At 52.5% G+C, this 24,187-nt stretch overlaps 1 protein-coding gene across 1 annotated transcript in view; it reads right to left on the minus strand.

The window, feature by feature from the left end:
• smtnl (smoothelin, like) overlaps window positions 1-23,482 on the minus strand; it is a 42,068-nt gene extending 18,586 nt beyond the window's left edge. The window contains exons 1-2 of the mRNA XM_059655447.1: window positions 22,396-23,482; window positions 364-454 (exon numbers count right to left, since the gene is read on the minus strand). Of these exons, the coding sequence (XP_059511430.1) occupies window positions 364-454; window positions 22,396-22,767 (463 nt within the window). The 5' untranslated portion in view covers window positions 22,768-23,482. The remainder of the gene's footprint in view (window positions 1-363; window positions 455-22,395) is intronic.
• Between the last annotated feature and the right edge of the window lie 705 nt (window positions 23,483-24,187).

A 24,187-nucleotide genomic window follows, 5' to 3' on the forward strand; every position in this document is an offset into this window, starting at 1 on the left:
TGGGCGACGAAGCCAGACCCTGGTGTCTGTGTTTGCGGAATGTTCTCATGCAGCCCTGTGCTCTAGCGGGAGGGGAGGGGACAGTGAAAGCAGCGAGTTTACTGGCTGATGTGTGATCACTGACTTTGACAAACTACTCCACTGACAGATGGAGAATCAGAAATGGGTGATGGTCCAAAAATCTATTCTCCAGAACCCACAAACTACAAGCTTCACTCGCGAACAAAGCAGTCAGTCAAAGGTAACGATAACACGGTGTGGAGCTGGATGAACACGGAAGGCCAAGCAGCATCAGAGGAGCAGGAAAGCTGACGTTTCAGGCCTAGGCCCTTCTTCTGTAAAAGTCAAAGATAGGGTCCTTGCCTCTGGTAGGTTGCACCTTGTTCATTTCCATGTTGTCTTTAGTTAATGTATCAGGGTCTGTCCCATTCTGTTCTCGAGATTCTTCATTCGACTAAAGTAGGCAAGGAGAGAAAAGGAAATTAATTCAACTCAGAAACCCTGGGAGTCAATCTCCACCCATCTCCTCGGCAGCATTGAAGTGGGAATCTGTTCCCCGCTTCCCCGCACACCCACACCCACCATACACACACACACACACACACACACTCTCACACACACACACTCACACACACACACACACACACACACACACACACACAGACACACACACTCTCACACACACACACTCACACACACACACACACACACACAGACACACACACACAGACACACACACACACACACACACACACAGACACACACACACACACACACACGCACACACACACACACACACACACACAGACACACACACACACACACACACACAGACACACACACACACAGACACACACACACACACACACACATACACACACACACACACACACACACACGTATCTAGACTCTGCCTTTGTACTGTCCTTGCCTCACTCCATTGCTCAGGAAAACCGATGGGGATCTGGGATCATTTAGCTCAATCAGAATCAAATCGACTGAGATCTGCCCTGGGTTCGGAAAATCCCAGATCCCTCAAGCAGCAAGGGGGAAATGCAACTGAATGGGCTTCAACCCTGAGAACATCAAAGGGATAACTTTACCTGAAGACAAGAAATGGCATCATGTTCCAGATCAGGAAAGGATACAGATCAGTGAGAGTTTACGGAGGGTCTTCAGGGAGCAGGGCCTGGGTGAACAGAAGCCAATTGCTATACCCAAGGTCTGTGTTGGCATCACCTTGACTAACCCTAACCTGAGACAGGGAGAGGGTGGGCAGCAGGGTAGGGGGCAGCTTGGTGGAGGATGGGCTGACATTTTTAAGGGAGGAGGTTTGGGCGGGGGGGTGAGGTGGTGAGAGTGGGTGGGGTCTGAGCAGCGTTAGTTAATGTGGGTCCAGGGTGAGGGGGAGAGGGTGGATGGGGGTTTGGGGTAGAGAGGGGAGGGTGATGTGATTGGGTAGGGTGAGGGGGAGAGGTTGGATTGGGGTTTGGGGTAGAGAGGGGAGGGTGATGTGAATAGGTAGGGCGAGGGGGAGAGGGAAGGTGGGAGCTGGATAGCCAGGGCAGGGTGGGTGGGAGGTGGGTTAGGGGAGGGGAGAGGGGTGGAGAGGTTTGGTGGAGGGTGATAGAGACGCTGGTGGGGTTATGGGGTGGGTAGAGAGAGGGGGCTGGGGAGAGAGCCTGGGGTGCAGGGTGGAGTCGGATAGAGTGAGTCAGGGTGGCTGGCAGGTGGGGTAAAGAGATCAGGGTGGGTGGGGTTTGGGATGGGAGGAGGGGAGAGACAGCAGGGTAGGTATTGGGTGGGCTAGAGGGAGGGGAAGAGATGGCAGGGTAAGTAGGGAGTGGGGAAGAGTGAGGGGGAGAGATGGCAGGGTGGGTAGGGGTTGAGTAGAGTGCAGGGGAGAGAGGCTGGGTGGGTAGAGGGTGTTTAGAGGGTGGGGGAGAGAGGCTGGGATGGGTAGGGAGTTGGGCAGAGGGAGGGGGAGAGAGGCTGGGATGGGTAGGGAGTTGGGTAGAGGGAGGGGGAGAGAGGCTGGGATGGGTAGGGAGCTGGGTAGAGGGAGGGGGAGAGAGGCTGGAATGGGTAGGGAGTTGGGCAGAAGGAGGGGGAGAGAGGCTGGGATGGGTAGGGAGTTGGGCAGAGGGAGGGGGAGAGAGGCTGGGATGGGTAGGGAGTTGGGCAGAGGGAGGGGGAGAGAGGCTGGGATGGGTAGGGAGTTGGGCAGAGGGAGGGGGAGAGAGGCTGGGATGGGTAGGGAGTTGGGCAGAGGGAGGGGGAGAGAGGCTGGGATGGGTAGGGGGTTTGACCCGATCTTGTCCCTTGGCATTGCCCCGATTACCCTTACCCCAGAGCGAGTCACACACTGAGCTCATCCCGAGGCGATGGTGAAGTGCTGAAGCTGATGCTGGTTCGGATCGCAGCTCTCCCTCCCTCCCCTGTCACTGTTGACTCTCTAACACTCTCTCTATTGCACGCAGAGCTCTCCACTTTGATTTGTAATGCCCCTGTTTACAATGTTAAGTGTCTTGAGGAACAACAGAGAGCGAGAGAGAGAGAGAGAGAGAGAGAGAGAGAGAGAGAGAAAGATGAGCTTCTTTTAAGTTTTGAGCCATGACAGATGGAGCACAAACAATAATCTTTTAATAGAATGACACTGAGGGGCCCCAGGAGCTAAATGGAGAGCCGTTTTTCAAAAATGGAATAAAGGTTAGAGTGTGAGTGTGCAGAATCTGTTTGAGAGCCCCAATCAGACAGAGAGGCTGATTCCATCTTCAACTCCCTCCACGACCTCTGCCTGCTTCCTTACCTGCGATTAATAAACCCTCAGAGTGTTCCTGGCTCTCCCACTACCCGTTTTACATCAACAAAATACCCTCTAGTGACAAATCATTGAGCAAGGTCACTGAAGACACATAGGACTGGGAAGATCCCATATAAAAACTCCCTGAGCAGGGCAATAGACAGAAACAGTCAGTTCTGCAAGATGATCGAAACTTAAACATAAAGTAAACTCTGGGACCGAGGCACTGACTGAGTTCTCACCAAATCACCCCCCCCGCCACTCCAACCCTGAAACCTGTTCAGAGAAGAATGACGGTGATGGAGTAGCCACCAGAGAGCTCAGAGCGCTGAGAGGCCACAGCACTATCACTCACTCGGAGCAATATGTTGGCAGGGCATGTCCCATCTCCAACATTAGCTTTAGAACATAGAACAGTACAGCACAGCACAGGCCCTTCGGCCCACAATGTTCGTGCTGACCTATTATTCTACTAAGATCAATCTACTTTGCATACCCTACATTTTACTATCCTCCATGTGCCCATCCAAGAGTCGTTTAAAAGTCTCTAAATTATCTGACTCCACTACCACTGCAGGCAGCGCATTCCTCACACCCACCCCTCTCTGTGTAAAGAACCTACCTCTGACATCTCCCCAATTCCTTCCTTCAATCGCCTTAAAATTATGTCCCCTCATTCGAATCATTTCCACCCTGGGAAAACGTCTCTGACTATCCACTCTATCCATGCCTCTCATCATCTTGTAAACCTCTATCAAGTCACCTCTCATCCTTCTTCGCTCCAATGAGAAAAGCCCTCGGTCCCTCAACCTTTCCTCTTAAGACCTGTCCACCAGTCCAGGCAGGATCCTGGCAAATCTCCTCTGCACCCCCTCTAAGGCTGCCACATCCTTCCTATAATGAGGCAACCAGAACTGAACACAATATTACAAGTGTGGTCTGACTAGAGTTTTACAAAGCTGCAGCATAACCTCACGGCTCTTAAACTCAATTCCCCTGCTTTAGTTTGGAATTACTTGTGGGGAGCATTTCCTGGCAGGATGAGACAAAGGGAAGGGGGAGTGAGTATTGGCAATATGGGAATACGTGAGGAATCTCCAGTCTGACACTGAGTCCCATTCACCCAGCGGCCCCCACACCCCACCAACACCCCAACACTCAGTTCACCGGCACATGTTGGTTCGAGGTCAGTAACAACTCAACTTTAGAGTTCCCATCTTCCAAGACCAGTGTATCTGAACACTGTGCCCTCCTCCAGACCGTACACCCTTCCGTATCCCTGTCACCTCCTCCAGCCCCTACGATCCCTCCCTATCACTGTGCCCTCCTCCAGACTGTACACCCTTCCGTATCTCTGTCACCTCCTCCAGCCCCTACACCCCCTCCCTATCACTGTGCCCTCCTCCAGCCCCTACACCCCCTCCCTATCACTGTGCCCTCCTCCAGCCCCTACACCCCCTCCCTATCACTGTACCCTCCTCCAGCCCCTACACCCTTCTGTATCTCTGTCACCTCCTCTAGCCCCTACACCCCCTCCCTATCACTGTGCCCTCCTCCAGCCCCTACACCCCCTCCCTATCACTGTACCCTCCTCCAGCCCCTACACCCTTCCCTGTCTCTGTAACCCCCTGCAGCCCCAACAACCCCTCCCTATCTCTGTCGCCTTCTCCAACCCCTACACCCCCTCCATATCTCTGTCACCCTCCTCCAGCCCCTACACCCCCTCCCTATCTCTGTCACCCTCCTCCAGCCCCTACACCTCCTCCCTATCTCTGTAAACTCCTCCAGTCCCGACACCCCCACCCTGTCTCTGTCGCCTCCGTCAGACCTTACACCCCTCCCTATCACTGTACCCTCCTCCAGCCCCTAAACCCCCTCCCTATCACTGTCACCTCCTCCAGCCCCTACACCCCCTCCTATCTCTGTACCCTCCTCCAGCCCCTGCACCCCCTCCCTATCTCTGTACCCTCCTCCAGCCCCTACACACCCTCCCTAACTCTGTCACCCTCCTCCAGCTCCTACACCCCCTCCCTATCTCTATACCCTCCTCCGGCCCCTACACCCCCTCCCTATCTCTGCACCCTCCTCCGGCCCCTACACCCCCTCCCTATCTCTGTACCCTCCTCCGGCCCCTACACACCCTCCCTATCACTGTCACCCTCCTCCAGCCCCTACACACCCTCCCTATCTCTGTAACCCTCCTCCAGCCCCTACATCCCTCCCTATCACCGTATCCTCCTCCGGCCCCTACACGCCCTCCCTATCTCTGTCACCCTCCTCCAGCCCTCACACCCCCTCCCTATCTCTGTCACCTCCTCCAGCCCCTACACCCCCTCCCTATCTCTGTCACCTCCTCCAGCCCCTACACCCCCTCCCTATCTCTGTACCCTCCTTCAGCCCCTACACACCCTCCCTATCTCTGTACCCTCCTCCAGCCCCTACACCCCCTCCCTATCTCTGTAACACCCTCCAGCCCCTACACCCCCTCCCTGCCACTGTACCCTCCTCCAGTCCCTACACCCCCTCCCTATCTCTGTCACCCTCCTCAAGCCGCTACGCACCCTCCCTATCTCTGTACCCTCCTCCAGCCCCTACACCCCCTCCCTATCTCTGTAACACCCTCCAGACCCTACACCCCCTCCCTATCTCTGTAACACCCTCCAGCCCCTACACCCCCTCCCTGTCACTGTACCCTCCTCCAGCCCCTACACCCCCTCCTTATCTCTGTCACCCTCCTCAAGCCGCTACGCACCCTCCCTATCTCTGTCACCCTCCTCTAGCTCCTACACCCCCTCCTTATGTCTTTGGAGAGCTCTCGCAGAGAGCTAGCACAGAGACGATGGAACAAGTGGCCTGGCCCAGTCAGGGTGATCGTGTGGGGAGACGGACTGCTGATTACATCGAACCTTCCCAGCCAGCGGAACAGAAAACATTTTCCTGATCAAACATCTCCCAGCTGGTGTTCCTGACGTACTGTACTGCTGTCAGACTGGATTTTTATTTTGTTCTAAACAACCTCACAACAGGGATTGATCTGATGTGATGCGAGGCAGCTGTTTGCTGGGGTTGGTGGGGGAATGGGCTGGCTGCGGAGGGCTCGGGGATGGGAGAGGGGGAGAGTGAGGGTCTCTGGCCAGAGGCCGGAAGAACAGAGCCGATGAGTAAGTGATAGCAGGAACACTGCCAGAGGAACCGGTGACATCAGCTGCTCAGAATGTTCCGGCAGCTCTGTGGGGGGAAGGGTGCAGAGAGCCACCCCCGGGCCTCATAGACGTGGATAGCAACAGATGGCTCAGGAAAACAGATTTCATATTCACCTCCTACTCCCTGATACCTTCAAACTCCCCATCTCCTTCACTCACTCTGTCTCTCCAAAACCTCTCTGTTTCTGATTCTCTCAGTTGCCTCTCACACTCTCTCTCTCTCTCTGCTTTGCTGCTTTTCTCTTCTATCCATATTTCACTTACTCTCACCCTTGTCCATTTCAACCCACTGACTCTGCCCTGACCATTGCTCGCCATCGCAAATTTTCAATGCGTTTGGACAGATCCCCCGTTGGGAAAATGGGTCAGTTCTCGAGGTGGGGTAACTTTCTTGTCGGGGGAGTTTGGAGCAACAATTGTTCAGGATAGAAAGAGCAGTCACATGGAGAGAGGTGGGTTGATTAGGAAGAGTCAGCATTTCTAAAGGGGGGCCCACGTCTGACTAACCTGTTGGAGATATTTGGAGCTGTAACAGAAAGTCTTTTATTTACTCGTTCACAGGATGAGGGGCATTGCTTATAAGCAGCATTTACTGCCCATCCCTAATTACCCAGGGGGCAGTTCAGGGTCAACCACATTGCTGTGGGTCTGGAGTCACATGTAGGCCAGACCAGGTAAGGATGGCAGTTTCCTTCCCTAAAGACATTAGTGAACCAGATGGGTTTTTCCAACAATCGACAATGAATTCACCAACATCATTAGACTCTTAATTCCAGATTGTTTTGTTTATTGAACTCAAATTCCACTATCTGCCCATGGTGGGAATCGAATGCAGGTTCCCAGGACAATATCTGGATCTCTAGGTTAACAATCCAGCGATAATATGGCTAGGACATCATCTCAACACTGATCCTCCGACAGTGCGGCGGTCCCTCAGCACTGACCCTCCGACAGTGCGGTTCACCCTCAGCACTGACCCTCCGACAGTGCCCGCTCTCTCAGCACTGACCCTCGACAGTGCCCAATCCCTCAGCACTGACCCTCCGACAGTGCCCGCTCCCTCAGCACTGACCCTCGACAGTGCCCAATCCCTCAGCACTGACCCTCCGACAGTGCCCAATCCCTCAGCACTGATCCTCCGACAGTGCCCACTCCTTCAGCACTGACCCTCCGACAGTGCCCACTCCCTCAGCACTGATCCTCCGACAGAAATGTGCAGAAACATTAACTCTGTTTTTTTCTTCACAGATGCTGCCAGACCTGCTGAGCTTTCCCAGCAACTTCTGCTTTTGTTTGAGACTCTGAGATTGGTGTGAGCTGCAGGTGCTATCAGAAACATTTATCAGATTGGCTCTGTATTGCTGGCTTGTTAACTGCACCATTAACCCAAACCTCACCAAAACCTAGAATTTAACCTCATGCTGTCCCTGTCTTGTGAGTGTTTGATGGGGACAGTGAATGTAAAATGAATTTGTCATCACTCCTGATGTTGGCTGAGGATTGTGGACCTTTTCCGAGTGGAATTCTCCCTGACTTGAGCTCTTTCTGGTTACAGCTCACAGCTGTAGAGAGTCTGAGAGAGTTGATAGGTTTCATTGTGGTAATCTATCCCATTTTGAAAACATCGGTACTTGGGACAAGATTGTACAATAGACAATAGGTGCTGGAGTAGGCCATTCGGCCCTGTGAGCCAGCACCACCATTCAGTATGATCATGGCTGATCATCCACAATCAGTATCCTGTTCCTGCCTTATCCCCATAACCCTTGATTCCACTATCTTTAAGAGCTCTATCTATCTCTTTCTTGAAAGTATCCAGAGAGTTGGCCTCCACTGCCTTCTGGGGCAGAGCATTCCATATGTCCACCACCCTCTGGGTGAAGAAGTTTTTCCTCAACTCTGTTCTAAATGGCCCACCCCTTATTTTTAAACTGTGTCCTCTGGTTCTGGACTCACCCATCAGCAGAAACATGCTTTCTGCCTCTAGAGTGTCCAATCCCTTAATAATCTTATACGCCTCAATCAGATCCCCTCTCATCCTTCTAAACTCAAGTGTATACAAGCCCAGTCGCTCCAATCTTTCAACATATGATAGCCCCGCCATTCCGGGAATTGACGTGAAACTACGCTGCACTCCCTCAATAGCAAGAATGTCCCTCCTCAAATTTGGAGACCAAAACTGCACACAATACTCCAGGTGCGATCTCACCAGGGCCCTGTGCAGCTGCAGAAGGACCTCTCTGCTCCTATACTCAATTCCTCTTGTTACGAAGGCCAGCCTGCCATTAGCTTTCTTCACTGCCTGCTGTACCTGCATGCTTGCTTTCATTGACTGATGTACAAGAACACCTCAATCTCATTGTACTTCCCCTTTACCTAACTTGACTCCATTTAGATAGTAATAATGGGAACTGCAGATGCTGGAGAATCCAAGATGACAAAGTGTGAAGCTGGATGAATACAGCAGGCCAAGCAGCATCTCAAGAGCACAAAAGCTGACGTTTCGGGCCTAGACCCTTCATCAGAGAGGAGGATGGGGAGAGAGTTCTGGAATAAATAGGGAGAGAGGGGGAGGCGGACCGAAGGTGGAGAGAAAAGAAGATAGGTGGAGAGGAGAGTATAGATGGGGAGGTAGGGAGGAGATAGGTCAGTCCAGGGAAGACAGGCAGGTCAAGGAGGTGGGAAGAGGTGGTAGGTAAGAAATGGAGGTGCGGCTTGAGGTGGGAGGAAGGGATAAGTGAGAGGAAGAACAGGTTAGGGAAGCGGAGACAGGCTGGGCGAGTTTTGGGATACAGTGGGGGGAGGGGAAGAACAAGGCTGGTTTTGGGATGCAGTGGGGGAAGGGGAGATTTTGAAGCTGGTGAAGTCCACATTGATACCATTGGGTTGCAGGGTTTCCAAGCGGAATATGAGTTGCTGTTCCTGCAACCTTCGGGTGGCACCATTGTGGCACTGCAGGAGGCCCATGATGGACATGTCATCTAAAGAATGGGAGGGGGAGTGGAAATGGTTTGCGACTGGGAGGTGCAGTTGTTTGTTGCGAACCAAGCGGAGGTGTTCTGCAAAGCGGTCCCCAAGCCTCCGCTTGGTTTCCCCAATGTAGAGGAAGCCACACCGGGTACAATGGATACAGTATACCACATTGGCAGACGTGCAGGTGAACCTCTGCTTAATATGGAAAGTCATCTTGGGGCCTGGGATGGGCGTGAGGGAGGAGGTGTGGGGGCAAGTGTAGCATTTCCTGCGGTTGCAGGGGAAGGTGCCGGGTGTGGTGGGGTTGGAGGGCAGTGTGGAGTGAACAAGGGAGTCATGGAGAGAGTGGTCTCTCCGGAAAGCTGACAGGGGAGGGGATGGAAAAATGTCTTGGGTGGTGACACATCCTCCAACACTTCCGCCATCTACAATCCGACCCCACCACCCAAGACATTTTTCCATCCCCACCCTTGTCTGCTTTCCGGAGAGACCACTCTCTCCGAGACTCCCTTGTTCGCTCCACACTGCCCTCCAACCCCACCACACCCGGCACCTTCCCCTGCAACCGCAGGAAATGCTACACTTGCCCCTACACCTCCTCCCTCACCTCTATCCCAGGCCCCAAGATGACTTTCCATATTAAGCAGATGTTCACCTGCACATCTGCCAATGTGGTATATTGTATCCATTGTACCCGGTGTGGCTTCCTCTACATTGGGAAAACCAAGCGGAGGCTTGGGGACCGCTTTGCAGAATACCTCTGCTCGGTTCGCAATAAACAACTGCACCTCCCAGTCGTGAATCATTTTAACTCCCCCTCCCATTCCTCAGACGACATGTCCATCATGGGCCTCCTGAAGTGCCACAATGATGCCACCCGAAGGTTGCAGGAACAGAAACTCATATTCCGCTTGGGAACCCTGCAGCCCAATGGTATCAATGTGGACTTCACCAGCTTCAAAATCTCCCCTTCCCCCACCGCATCCCAAAACCAGCCCATTTTGTCCCCTCCCCCCACTGTATCCCAAAACCAGTCCAGCCTGTCTCCGCTTCCTTAACCTGTTCTTCCTCTCACCCATCCCCTCCTCCCACCCCAAGCTGCACCTCCATTTCCTACCTACTAACCTCATTCCACCTCCTTGACCTGTCCGTCTTCCCTGGACTGACCTATCCCCTCCCTACCTCCTCTCCACCTATCTTCTTTTCTTTCCATCTTCGGTCCGCCTCCCCCTCTCTCCCTATTTATCCCAGAACCCTCTCCCCATCCCCCTCACTGATGACGGGTCTAGGCCCGAAACGTCAGCTTTTGTGCTCCTAAGATGCTGCTTGGCCTGCTGTGTTCATCCAGCTCCACACTTTGTTATCTCCATTTAGATAGTAATCTGCCTTCCTGTTCTTGCCACCAAAGTGTATAACTGCACATTTATCCACATTAAACTGCATCTGCCATGCACCCGTCCACTCACCTAGCCTGTCCAAGTCACCCTGTATTCTCATAACATCCTCCTCACATTTCACACTGCCACCCAGCTTTGTGTCATCAGCAAATTTGCTAATATTACTTTTAATGCCTTTGTCTATATCATTAATGTATATTGTAAACAGCTGCGGTCCCAGCACCAAACCTTGTGGTATCCCACTGGTCACTGCCTGCCATTCCGAAAGGGACCTGTTTATCACTGCTTGAGACTTTAAATATTTTTACTCGTCTCCCTCCTTCTCTCAGTCCCTCCGTCTGTCTGTCTCAGTCAGCCCACCCACTTTTCTGTCTTTCTCTCTCTTTTTCTGTCTCTGTCTCTCTCTTTCATCAGCATTCACTCTGTTGATCTCTATCCTGTCGCCATCTGTTTCAAACTGTCCACTGCCTTTCTGCCTCTACCACTTCTCTGTGCGTTTCTCTTTCTCATTCCCTCTATCCACAGACAGTGTGATTGAGTTGAGTTTGTGAGGAATTGTTGTTGATGAGTTTTACTGCTGATTACCATCCGGAATTTTGTTTATCTCAGCCCCCATGGACCAATCAGCTCAATGACATCAAACACTCCCCGTTTTAATCTCCAGTTGGATGTGCATTTATATAGAGCCTATCGCAACCTTAGCATGTCCCAAACCACTTGACAACCAGTTTTGGAAACGCAGTCACTGTTGGAACGTTAGAACTGGGGAAGTTAACCTGTGCACAGCAGGATCCCACAAGAACAATATGGTAATGAGCAGATCATTGTTCTCAGCTGAGCAGAGCTCTTTCTGGCTCAGCTGACACCACTGAAAGCAACCCCCCACCCACCCCCTAAAACACCTCCCACATTTCCAGCAAAGTGCCTTTGAATCACTGACGAGAGATAACCACACCCACAACATTAACTCTGCTTTCTCTCCACAGAGGCTGGCAGATGTCCTGGGGATTTTCTAGAAATTTCTGGTTTTAATTGAATGACTGGACTCTGGCCACACTGTCCCACACCACCCTGCACACTTCCACACTGTCCCACACCACCCTGCACATTTCCACACCGTCCCACACTGTCCCACACCACCCTGCACATTTCCACACTGTCCACACCACCCTGCACACTTCCACACCGTCCCACACTGTCCCACACCACCCTGCACATTTCCACACTGTCCACACCACCCTGCACACTTCCACACCGTCCCACACTGTCCCACACCACCCTGCACATTTCCACACTGTCCACACCACCCTGCACACTTCCACACTGTCCCACACCACCCTGCACATTTCCACACTGTCCCACACCACCCTGCACATTTCCACACCGTCCCACACTGTCCCACACCACCCTGCACATTTCCACACTGTCCACACCACCCTGCACATTTCCACACTGTCCCACACCACCCTGCACATTTCCACACCGTCCCACACTGTCCCACACCACCCTGCACATTTCCACACTGTCCACACCACCCTGCACACTTCCACACTGTCCCACACTGTCTCACACCACCCTGCACACTTCCACACTGTCCCACACTGTCCACACCACCCTGCACATTTCCACACTGTCCCACACCACCCTGCACATTTCCACACTGTCCCACACTGTCCACACCACCCTGCACATTTCCACACTGTCCACACCACCCTGCACACTTCCACACCGTCCCACACCACCCTGCACATTTCCACACTGTCCCACACCACCCTGCACACTTCCACACTGTCCCACACTGTCCCACACCACCCTGCACACTTCCACACTGTCCCACACCACCCTGCACATTTCCACACCGTCCCACACCACCCTGCACATTTCCACACCATCCCACACCACCCTGCACATTTCCACACTGTCCCACACCACCCTGCACACTTCCACACTGTCCCACACCACCCTGCACATTTCCACACTATCCCACACCACCCTGCACATTTCCACACCGTCCCACACTGTCCCACACCACCCTGCACATTTCCACACTGTCCACACCACCCTGCACATTTCCACACTGTCCCACACCACCCTGCACATTTCCACACCGTCCCACACTGTCCCACACCACCCTGCACATTTCCACACTGTCCACACCACCCTGCACACTTCCACACTGTCCCACACTGTCTCACACCACCCTGCACACTTCCACACTGTCCCACACTGTCCACACCACCCTGCACATTTCCACACTGTCCCACACTGTCCCACACCACCCTGCACATTTCCACACTGTCCCACACTGTCCACACCACCCTGCACATTTCCACACTGTCCCACACCACTCTGCACATTTCCACACTGCCCACACCACCCTGCACACTTCCACACTGTCCCACACCACCCTGCACATTTCCACATCGTCCCACACCACCCTGCACATTTCCACACTGTCCCACACCACCCTGCACACTTCCACACTGTCCCACACTGTCCCACACCACCCTGCACACTTCCACACTGTCCCACACTGTCCCACACCACCCTGCACATTTCCACACCGTCCCACACTGTCCCACACCACCCTGCACATTTCCACACTGTCCCACACCACCACCCTGCACACTTCCACACTGTCCCACACTGTTTCACACCACCCTGCACACTTCCACACTGTCTCACACCACCCTGCACATTTCCACACTGTCCCACATCACCCTGCACATTTCCACACTGTCCCGCATAGTCCCATACAGCCCTGCACAGTCCCATACTGTCCCACACAGTCCCATGCTGTCCAGCACAGTCCCATAATTTCCCATACAGTCCCACACAGTCCCATAATGTCCCACACAGTCCTATAATGTCCCACACAGTCCCATAATGTCCCACACAGTCCCATACAGTCCTGCATTGTCCTGCACAGTCCCACACAGTCCCATATTATCCCGCACAGTCCCTCATTGTCGCTCACAATTCTACACTATCCCACACGGTCCTGCACAGTCCTATACAATCCCACACAGTCCTGCACAGTCTTATACAATCCCACACAGTCCCACACTGTCTTGCACAGTCCCACACTGTCCCGCATGGTCCCACAATGTCCTGCACAGTCCCTCACTGTCACACACAATCCCACACAGTCTTATACAATCCCGCATAATCTCATACATCCCAAACTGTCCTGCACAGTCCAAGACAATCCCACACAGTTTCGCACATGCCACACTGTCTCACACAGTCCCATACAGTCCCGCACAGTCCCCCACAGTGCTACAAGTGAAGGCAAGTGTAGATCCAATCTCCTGCCTTTTCCTCTCATTGCCGCATGCCATTTAAACCTAAATAACCATCCAATGTCCCTCCCGAATGTCCCAGTTGAAGCTGCCTCCCCCACATTTCCAGGCAGCGCATTCCACACCTTGACTTCTTGCAGTAGAAAAAGTTTTTGGCACACCACTTTAACTCCCGGCCATCTTATTCTTGTTGCTTTTAATGTTGGGAACATCTTTTTGTGACCCAATCTGTCCAGCCCTGCTCACGATTTTGGAACCCTCAGATCCCCCCATAGCCGCTGCCTATCATCACTGCAGCTCCTCATTCCTTGCGCTATCCTTGTAAAGCAGTCCTCCCCTCTCTCTCCAATGGGTTCACAGCTGTTCTTGAGTGTTGCACTCATAACTGCGCACTCTGCTTCAGCTCAGGGCTAACAAGAGCCTTGTGCAAGTTTAACAATACCCTCCATACTTTTCTACCCGATGTATCATACTAATAATGCTGAGGACATTGCATGTTTTGTGAACTGCTTTTTCCACCTGTACTGCCAACTTTTTAATGCACATAAACCTCAAAGTTAGAACGTAGAACATAGAAAAGTACAGCACAGTACAGGCCCTTCGGCCCACGATGTTGTGCCGTGGAATAATCCTAATCCAAAAATAAAATAACCTAACCTACATTCCCCTCAATTCGCTGCTGTCCATATGCATGTCCAGCAGTCGCTTAAATGTCACTAATGACTCTGCTTCCACGACTACCACTGGTAAACTATTCCATGCGCTCACAACTCTCTGGGTGAAGAACCTCCCTCTGACGTCTCCTCTATACCTTCCTCCTAACACCTTAAAACTATGACCCCTCGTGGCAGTCAATCCTGCCCTGGGGAAAAGTCTCTGGCTATCGAAGTTCTTCTAATCCCTTTAAAATTGTACTCGCTATATATATCTCGTTTTTCAATGTTCTTCCTATTTTAATGTAAGCACGCTTGTGAGTACAGCTAATGGGTTAGGGGCAAAAACAGAAGTTGCTGGAAAAACTCAGGCAGCATCTGTGGGGGAGAAAACAGAGTTAACGTTTCGGGTCCGGTGGCCCTTCCTCAGACTCAGAACTGCAGATGCTTTAGGGGTGTTGATTAACATACAGGAATGTGGTAGAGTTGGTGTCACGGATAGATAGAACATAGAACAGTACAGTACAGTACAGGCCCTTCGGCCCACAATGTTGTGCTGACCAATTACCCTACAATAATCGATCTACCCTACATTTTACTATCCTCCATGTGCCTATCCAAGAGTCACTTAAAAATCTCTCATGTATCTGACTCCACCACCCCTGCCATAGAACAATGCCATAGATGCTGAGTGGGGTGGGGGGAGCAGGACTGGCAGCTCAGCATTCCACGGGTATAGCATTTCCAGGCGAGAGAGGGAAGGGTGTAAAAGGCGTGGGGGTATGGTGTTGCAATATTGATTAGGAAGTCAATTACTGCAGTAAGGAATGATGGGTTTCTTCAACACCCCTCAACTGAGGCTGTATCAGCAGAACCTAAAATCAAAATGGGCCAAACATTTGCTGGAAGTGCACTGTAGACCCATCCCAAACAAACAGTCAGGGAGTGACAGAAAGACAGGCACGTGGGCTAATTCTAGAGAGGTGTAATAGTGGGGGGTTTCAGCTTCCCCGACATTAACAGGGCTAGAGAAAGTGTGAAAGTTTTAGAGGGGACAGAATTCCTAAAATGATTCCAGGAGACATTTTAAAGCCAACACTTAGAGAGTTCAACAAGAAAAGGATGGTGCTAGACCTAAGTTTAGGTGGCACGGTGGCTCAGTGGTTAGCGCTGCAGCCTCAGAGCGCCAGGGACCTGGGGTTCGATTCCAGCCTCAGGCAACTGTCTGTGCGGAGTTTGCACATTCTCCCCGTGTCTGCGTGTGTTTCCCCCGGGTGCTCCGGTTTCCTCCCACAGTCCAAAGATGTGCAGGCTAGGTGGATTGGCCTTGGGAAATTGCCCGCAGTGTTCAGGGGTGTGTAGGTTGGGTGGGTTAGCCACGGGAAATGTAGAGTTACAGGGAGAGGGTAAGGGGATGGTTATAGTTGGGACACTCTTTGGAGGGTTGGTGTGGACTCAATGGGCTGAATGGCCTGCTTCCACACTGTACAGATGCTATGATTGTATGAACTTTAGGGGACAAAGCTGGACAGTTCTGGACAGTGGGAAATGTGGCACTGGGGGAGAATTTTGATAATAGTAACCATAACTCAGTAAGATGTGGGATCATTGCGGATAAGTACAATAGGTGAGAAGTAAAGGTTATGAATTGGGAGGAAAGCTTTTAATTGACACAGGATCGGACCGAAGTGGGCTGGAAGCACCACATGAGAGCCTTGGGAGTCTACCAAAAGGGAAATAGGGAGAGTGCAGGGCCAACATGAGAGGCGAAAACGATAGGACCAACAAGTTCAGAGAATCCTGATGTAGAGGAGTGTGCAGGATTGGACTGAGGAGAAAAGGAAAGCTTTCAGGAGAAACCAAGGACTCCGAACATCAGAAGATTTTTTCCGCAGGAGCGTAGGAGGTTGAGAGGCAGTATTATAGAGGCTTATAAATCATGTGGGGTATGAATTGAGTAGCAGTTGCCTCTTCCCGAGGATGGGGGGTTTCAAGACTGGGGGCACGCTTTTAAGGTGAGAGGAGAGAGAGTTAAAAAAGTAAAGAGGGGCACATGTTTTACACAGAGGGTGGTTCGTGTGTGGGATGAACTTCCTGAGGAAGTGATGGGCGTGGGTACAATTACAATATTTAAAAGACATTTGGATAGGTGCTCGAGTGGGAAAGGTTTGCAGGGATACGGGCCAGGAGCAGGCAGGAGGGACTGGTTTAGCCTGGGATTATGTTCAGCACGGACTGGTTGGACTGAAGGGTCTGTATGACTCTATGGCTATGACTCTAAACCCTAGGTGGAATACAGAAAACGTGGGCGGAAGTAAAAAAATTTGGGAAAGTGAGGAGAGGGCATGACACTGGTAGGCAAATAAAGGAAAATCCAAAAGTAATTATAAATACATCACAGAGGATAACCAGGGAAAGGGTGGGGGCCATTAGAGGCATAAGCCACAAACTTTGGGTGCAGCCAGAAGATGTAGGGGAGGTTTGAGATGAGGGTTTTGCATCTGTACTCATGACAGAGAAGAAGATGTAAGTATAGAACTTGGAGAGAGGGATCGTGAAAGACCTGAAAAAATTGCATTGAGAGGGAGGAGGTTCCAGTCACTTTAGTGGTTAAGTCTCTGGGCCCAGCAGAGACAAACTCCAAGCTGCTGTGAGGGGTAAGGGAGGATAACGCAGAGACTCTGATACTAATATTCCAACCACAGGAGAGAGGCCAGATGACTGGAGGACTGCAAATGTGGTGCCATTATTGAAGAAGGGTGGTCAGGAGCTCTAAGGGAGTCTAACCTCAGTTGTAGGGAAAGTACCAGAAAAAAATCTGAGGGATAGAATTAATCTCCACTTGGAGAGATCAGGGCTAGGGTTAGGATAGATAATCAGTGATTCTGAAAGGGAAGACCATGTCTAACAAATGTGATTGAAGTTTTGGAAGAGGAGATGAGGTGTGTGGCTGAGAGGAGTGAAATGTGTGTAGTTCACTTGGACTTAAGTCAAACTTTTGACAAGATCTCACACGGAAGACCGGTTCGGAAGCTAACAGCCCATGGGATCCAGGACAGTTTGGCAAATTGGATCCAAAGTTGGCTTTGGGACAGGAAACAGAGGGTGCTGGTCAAAGGCTGTTTTTGTGACTGGGAGCTTGTGCCCAGTGGCACGCTGCAGGGTTTGGTGCTGGGCCCCTGACTGATCATTGTGTACATTAATGATCAAGACTGATTGTAGGGGGGTATGACCAGGAGGTTCACAGGGAACAGGAAAATTGGCGGCAGCGTGGTATATGGTGAGGGGGGAAGCCTGAGGCTACAGGAGGCTAAAGACTGGACGGGGAGATGCCAACAGAGAGAAATGGAATTGGACCCAGAAAAGTGAGAGGAGATGCATTTTGGGAGGATTAACAAGGCAAAGGGATACACAGTGATTGGTAGGAGCCGAGGATCGTTGGTTTGTATGGCCACAGATCCTTGGAGGCAGCTGGACTGGGAACTAAAGTGGTGTAGAAAGATAATGGGATCATTGCCTTTATTAGGTGAGGTGTTGAATAAAAGAGCAAGGAGATTGTGATGGAGTTGTATAAGATGTTATTTAAGCCCCAGCTGGAGGAGTTTGCGCTGCTCTGGTTGCCACGCTGTAGGAAGGATGTGAGTGCATTAGAGAGGGTGCAGTGCCCATTCACCAGGATGTTACCTGGGCTGCAGTTATTCAGCTGTGAAGTGAGACTGGATAGACTGGGGGTGTTTTCCTTCCAGCACGGAAGCTGGGGTGGGGGCAGGGGGTACACAGAGCTCTGAGGGGCTTAGACAGAGTGGATGGGGAGAACACTTAGTGGAGAGGGCAATAACCAGGAAGCACAGTTTGAAGGGAGGAACAGGAGGTTTGGCAGGGATTTGAAGTTGTTTCTTTCACCCAGAGGGAGGTGGGTATCTGAAACCCACTGCCAAAGGAGGGTGAGACAGGCAGGAACCACCAAGACGTTGCAGAGCTATTCAGAAAAAAACTTCAACACCACAACATACAAGGATAAGGGCCAAGTGTGGGACAATAAAATAAAAACAGATTATGGCTGAATAATCATTTAGAAAATGATGGGTCAAAGAATCTCAGTCAGCAGAACACTGTGACTTTGTGGTGCTGATCCATAACTCAGTGAGAGTCAGTGTGTATGGGACTGTACCCCAGTGAGAGTCAGTGTGTGTTTGGGACTGTACCCCAGTGAGAGTCAGTGTGTGTGTGTGGGACTGTACCCCAGTGAGAGTCAGTGTGTGTGTGGGACTGTACCCCAGTGAGAGTCAGTGTGTGTGTGTGGGACTGTCCCCCAGTGAGAGTCAGTGTGTGTGTGTGGGACTGTACCCTAGTGAGAGTCAGTGTGTGTGTGTGGGACTGTACCCCAGTGAGAGTCAGTGTGTGTGTGTGTGGGACTGTCCCCCAGTGAGAGTCAGTGTGTGTGTGTGGGACTGTACCCCAGTGAGAGTCAGTGTGTGTGTGTGGGATGTCCCCCAGTGAGAGTCAGTGTGTGTGTGTGGGACTGTACCCTAGTGAGAGTCAGTGTGTGTGTGTGGGACTGTACCCCAGTGAGAGTCAGTGTGTGTGTGTGGGACTGTACCCTAGTGAGAGTCAGTGTGTGTGTGTGGGACTGTACCCCAGTGAGAGTCAGTGTGTGTATGGGACTGTACCCCAGTGAGAGTCAGTGTGTGTGGGACCGTACCCCAGTGAGAGTCAGTGTGTGTGGGACTGTACCCCATTGAGAGTCAGTGTGTGTGAGACCGTACCCCAGTGAGAGTCAGTGTGTGTGGAACGGTACCCCAGTGAGAGTCAGTGTGTGTGGGACTGTACCACAGCGACAGTCAGTGTGTGTGGGACTGTACCCCAGTGAGAGTCAGTGTGTGTGGGACTGTACCCCATTGAGAGTCAGTGTGTGTGGGACTGTACCCCAGTGAGAGTCAGTGTGTGTGGGACTGTACCCCATTGAGAGTCAGTGTGTGTGGGACCGTACCCCAGTGAGAGTCAGTGTGTGTGGGACTGTACCCCATTGAGAGTCAGTGTGTGTGGGACTGTACCCCAGTGAGAGTCAGTGTGTGTGGGACTGTAGCCCACTGAGAGTCAGTGTGTGTGGGACTGTACCCCAGCGACAGTCAGTGTGTGTGGGACTGTACCCCAGTGAGAGTCAGTGTGTGTGGGACTGTACCCCAGTGAGAGTCAGTGTGTGTGTGGGACTGTACCACAGTGAGAGTCAGTGTGTGTGTGGGACTGTACCCCAGTGAGAGTCAGTGTGTGTGGGACTGTACACCAGAGACAGTCAATGTGCGTCGGACTGTACCCCAGCGAGAGTCAGTGTGTGTGTGGGACTGTACCCCAGTGAGAGTCAGAGTGTTGTACTGTACCACAGTGAGAGTCCGTGTGTGTGTGAGACTGTATCCCAATGAGAGTCAGTGTGTGTGGGACTGTACCCCGGTGAGAGTCAGTGTGTGTGGGACTGTACTCCAGTGAGGGTCTGTGTGTGTGTGGGACTGTACCCAAGCGAGATTCAGTGTGGGTGTGGGGCCATACCCCAGTGAGAGTCAGTGTGGGACTATACCCCAGTGGGAGTCAGTGTGTGTGGGACTGTACCCCAGTGAGAGTCAGTGTGTGTGGGACTGAGTGAGAGTGTGTGTGGGTTTGTACCCAGTGAGGGTCAGTGTGTGTGGGACTGTACCCCAGTGAAATTCAGTGTGTGTGGGACTGTACCCCAGTGAGAGTCAGTGTGTGTTTGGGACTGTACCCCAGTGAGAGTCAGTGTGTGTGGGACTGTGCCCCAGCGAGAGTCAGTGTGTGTGGGACTGTACCCCAGTGAGGGTCAGGGTGTGTGTGGGACTGTACCCCAGTGAGAGTCAGTGTGTGTGGGACTGTACCCCAGCGACAGTCAGTGTGTGTGTGGGACTGTACCCCAGTGAGGGTCAGTGTGTGTGGGACTGTACCCCAGTGAGAGTCAGTGTGTGTGGGACTGTACCACAGTGAGAGTCAGTGTGTGTGTGAGACTGTACCCCAGTGAGAGTCAGTGTGGGACAGTACTCCAGTTAGGGTCAGTGTGTGTCTGGGACTGTACCCCAGTGAGAGTCAGTGTGTGTGGGACTGTACCCCAGTGAGAGTCAGTGTGTGTGTGGGACTGTACCCCAGCGAGAGTCAGTGTGTGTGTGGGACCGTACCCCAGTGAGGATAAGTGTGTGTGGGACTGTACCCCAGTGAGAGTCAGTGTGTGTGGGACTGTACCACAGTGAGAGTCAGTGTGTGTGTGAGACTGTAGCCCAGTGAGAGTCAGTGTGTGTGTGGGATTGTATCCCAATGAGAGTCAGGGTGTGTGTGGGGCCATACCCCAGTAAGAGTCAGTGTGTGTGGGACTGTACCCCAGCGAGAGCTAGTGTGGGTGTGGGGCCATACCCCAGTGAGAGTCAGCGTGGGACTGTACCCCAGTGGGAGTCAGTGTGTGGGACTGTACCCCAGTGAGGGTCAGTGTGTGTGGGGCTGTACTCCAGTGAGAGTCAGTGTGTGTGTGAGACTGTGCCCCAGTGAAAGTCAGTGTGGGACTGTACTCCAGTGAGGGTCAGTGTGTGTGTGGGACTGTAGCCCAGCGAGAGTCAGTGTGTGTGTGTGGGACTGTACCCCAGTGAGGGTCAGGGTGTGTGGGACTGTACCCCAGTGAGAGTGTGTGTGGGACTGTACCCGGTGAGGGTCAGTGTGTGTGGGACTGTACCCCAGTGAAATTCAGTGTGTGTGGGACTGTACCCCAGTGAGAGTCAGTGTGTGTTTGGGACTGTACCCCAGTGAGAGTCAGTGTGTGTGGGACTGTGCCCCAGTGAGAGTAAGTGTGTGTGTGGGACTGTACCCCAGTGACGGTCAGTGTGTGGGACTGTACTCCAGTGAGGGTCAGTGTGTGTGTGGGACAGTATCCCAGTGAGAGACAGTGTGTGTGGGACTGTACCCCAGTGAGGGTCAGGGTGTGTGTGGGACTGTACCCCAGTGAGAGTCAGTGTGTGTGGGACTGTACCCCAGTGAGGGTCAGGGTGTGTGTGGGACTGTACCCCAGTGAGAGTCAGTGTGTGTGGGACTGTACCCCAGTGTGAGTCAGTGTGTGTGGGACTGTACCCCAGTGAGAGTCAGTGTGTGTGGGACTGTACCCCAGTGAGGGTCAGTGTGTGTGGGACTGTACCCCAGTGAGGGTCAGGGTGTGTGTGGGACCGTACCCCGGTGAGTGTCAGTGTGTGTGTGGGACTGTACCCCAGTGAGGGTCAGGGTGTGTGTGTGGGACTGTATCCCAGTGAGGGTCAGTGTGATTGGGACTGTACCCCAGTGAGGGTCATGGTGTGTGTGTGGGACTGTACCCCAGTGAGGGTCAATGTGATTGGGACTGTACCCCAGTGAGGGTCATGGTGTGTGTGTGGGACTGTACCCCAGAGAGAGTCAGTGTGAGTGGGACTGTACCCCAGTGAGAGTCAGTGTGTGTGGGACTGTACCCCAGTGAGAGTCAGTGTGTGTGTGTGGGACTGTACCCCAGTGAGAGTCAGTGTGTGTGGGACTGTACCCCAGTGAGGGTCAGTGTGTGTGGGACTGTACCCCAGTGAGGGTCAGGGTGTGTGTGGGACCGTACCCCGGTGAGTGTCAGTGTGTGTGTGGGACTGTACCCCAGTGAGGGTCAGGGTGTGTGTGTGGGACTGTACCCCAGTGAGGGTCAATGTGATTGGGACTGTACCCCAGTGAGGGTCATGGTGTGTGTGTGGGACTGTACCCCAGTGAGGGTCAATGTGATTGGGACTGTACCCCAGTGAGGGTCAGGGTGTGTGTGGGACTGTACCCCAGTGAGAGTCAGTGTGTGTGTGGGACTGTACCCCAGTGAGAGTCAGTGTGTGTGTGGGACTGTACCCCAGTGAGGGTCAGTGTGTGTGTGGGACTGTACCCCAGTGAGGGTCAGGGTGTGTGTGTGGGAGCGTAAGGCAGGAATTGGAAGGCGATGCTGCACTGGGAATGTTTGTTGTCTGTGAGTTTCCACTGGATGTTGTATCCCTGCTGCGCCTGCTCCTCTCCTGCGTTACTTACATGAATCCTTGTTGATGTTGTATAAGTTGCTGAATGATCGCTCGCCTCTGCTGCTGTCGGTGGTAAGTGGGGACCTTTCAGTCCCTCTGTTGCCCTGGGATCAGTGCTTGCTGCTGTCAGGTGTTCCACCTGTTGGGTCAGGTAGCGGACTTGAGACCTGAGCTCCTGGTTTTCCTGCTGCAGCTCTGTCAATGTCTGGGAGAGTGGATTCAGCAGCTTGACCATGTCCTCAATGCGTACTTCCACATCTCTCTTCAGGGCACTGATATCCACATGAACCTCCCGAATGGCTGTCTGCAAACTCCCCTCAAAGTAGCCCACAGCCTGACTCAGAGACACTGGCTCCGAGTCCAGGAACGTCTTAGACTCCATGGAGCTGCCTGGTCACCAGCAGGCACAGCGTGTCTCTGAGAAACTCTCAGTGTTTGCAGAGTGCCTCTCAGATCAATGCACAGCTCTCCCTCCCTCTGCACAGGCTCAGGCTCTGCTCAACAGCAGCCCCTGCTCACACTGATATCATACACACACATACACTGTCTCTCTCTCTCTCTCTCTTCTCCTCTCTCACACACACACAAACTCTCTCTCTCTCTCTTCTCCTCTCTCTCGCACACACACTCTCTCTCTCACTCTGCTCCTCGCTCTCACACACACTGTCTCACAATCTGCCCCTCTCTCTCAAACACACCTTCTCACTCGCAATCTGCCCGCCCGTCTCACACATACACTCTACCTCTCCCACACACACACACTGTCTCTCTGACACTCTGCCCACCCCCCTCACACACACTCGCACACACACACTCTCTCTCCCTATCTCACACACATACACACAGCCCCTCTCTATCACACTCTGCTCCTTTCTCACACACACTGTCTCTCTCTCCCACTCTGCCCGTCTCACTCTCACAGACACCCTCTCACACTCTGCCTGTCTCTCTCTGTCTCACACACATGCACAAGCTGTCCTCTCTCTCTCTCCTTTCACACACACACTCTGTCCCTCTCCCTTCCTCCTCCTCTCCCACATTTGCTGTAATCTCAGTGACAGAGACGCGCAGGAGCCAGGAATGGGAGTATCTCAAGAACAGCTGTCAGTCAGAGAGTCAGGAGGGGTGGGAAAGGGGAGGGCCGGGCGGTGAAAGGCCCAGCGGTAGGGGTGATGTGTAACCAGACACTGTCTCAGTGTTTCCCTGAACAGTTTCCTTATCAGTGGGAGGGAGTTACACCCGAGAGTAACACATACAAACACACTGTAGCCTGGCTCACAGTCAGTAACACACACACACTGTAGCCTGGCTCACAGTCAGTAACACACACACACACACACACACTGTAGCCTGGCTCACAGTCAGTAACACACACACACACACACACACACACACACACACACACAGAGTAGCCTGGCTCACAGTCAGTAACAAACACACACACACACACACACACACACACACACACACACACAAACACACACACACACACACACACACACACACACACACACACACACACACACACACAGTAGTCTGGCTCACAGTTAGCATCACACACACACTGTAGCCTGGCTCACAGTCAGTAACATACACACACACTGTAGCCTGGCTCACAGTCAGGAACACACACACACACACACACACACACGCGCGCGCCTGGCTCACAGTCAGTAACACACATGTACTGTAGCCTGACTCACAGTCAGTAACACACTTGCACACACATTGTAGACTGGCTCACAGTCAGTAACACACTCGCACACACTGCAGCCTGGCTCACAGTCAGTAACACACACACG

Source organism: Stegostoma tigrinum, chromosome 27, assembly GCF_030684315.1.
Source record: "Stegostoma tigrinum isolate sSteTig4 chromosome 27, sSteTig4.hap1, whole genome shotgun sequence".
NCBI classification, from domain to species: domain Eukaryota; kingdom Metazoa; phylum Chordata; class Chondrichthyes; order Orectolobiformes; family Stegostomatidae; genus Stegostoma; species Stegostoma tigrinum.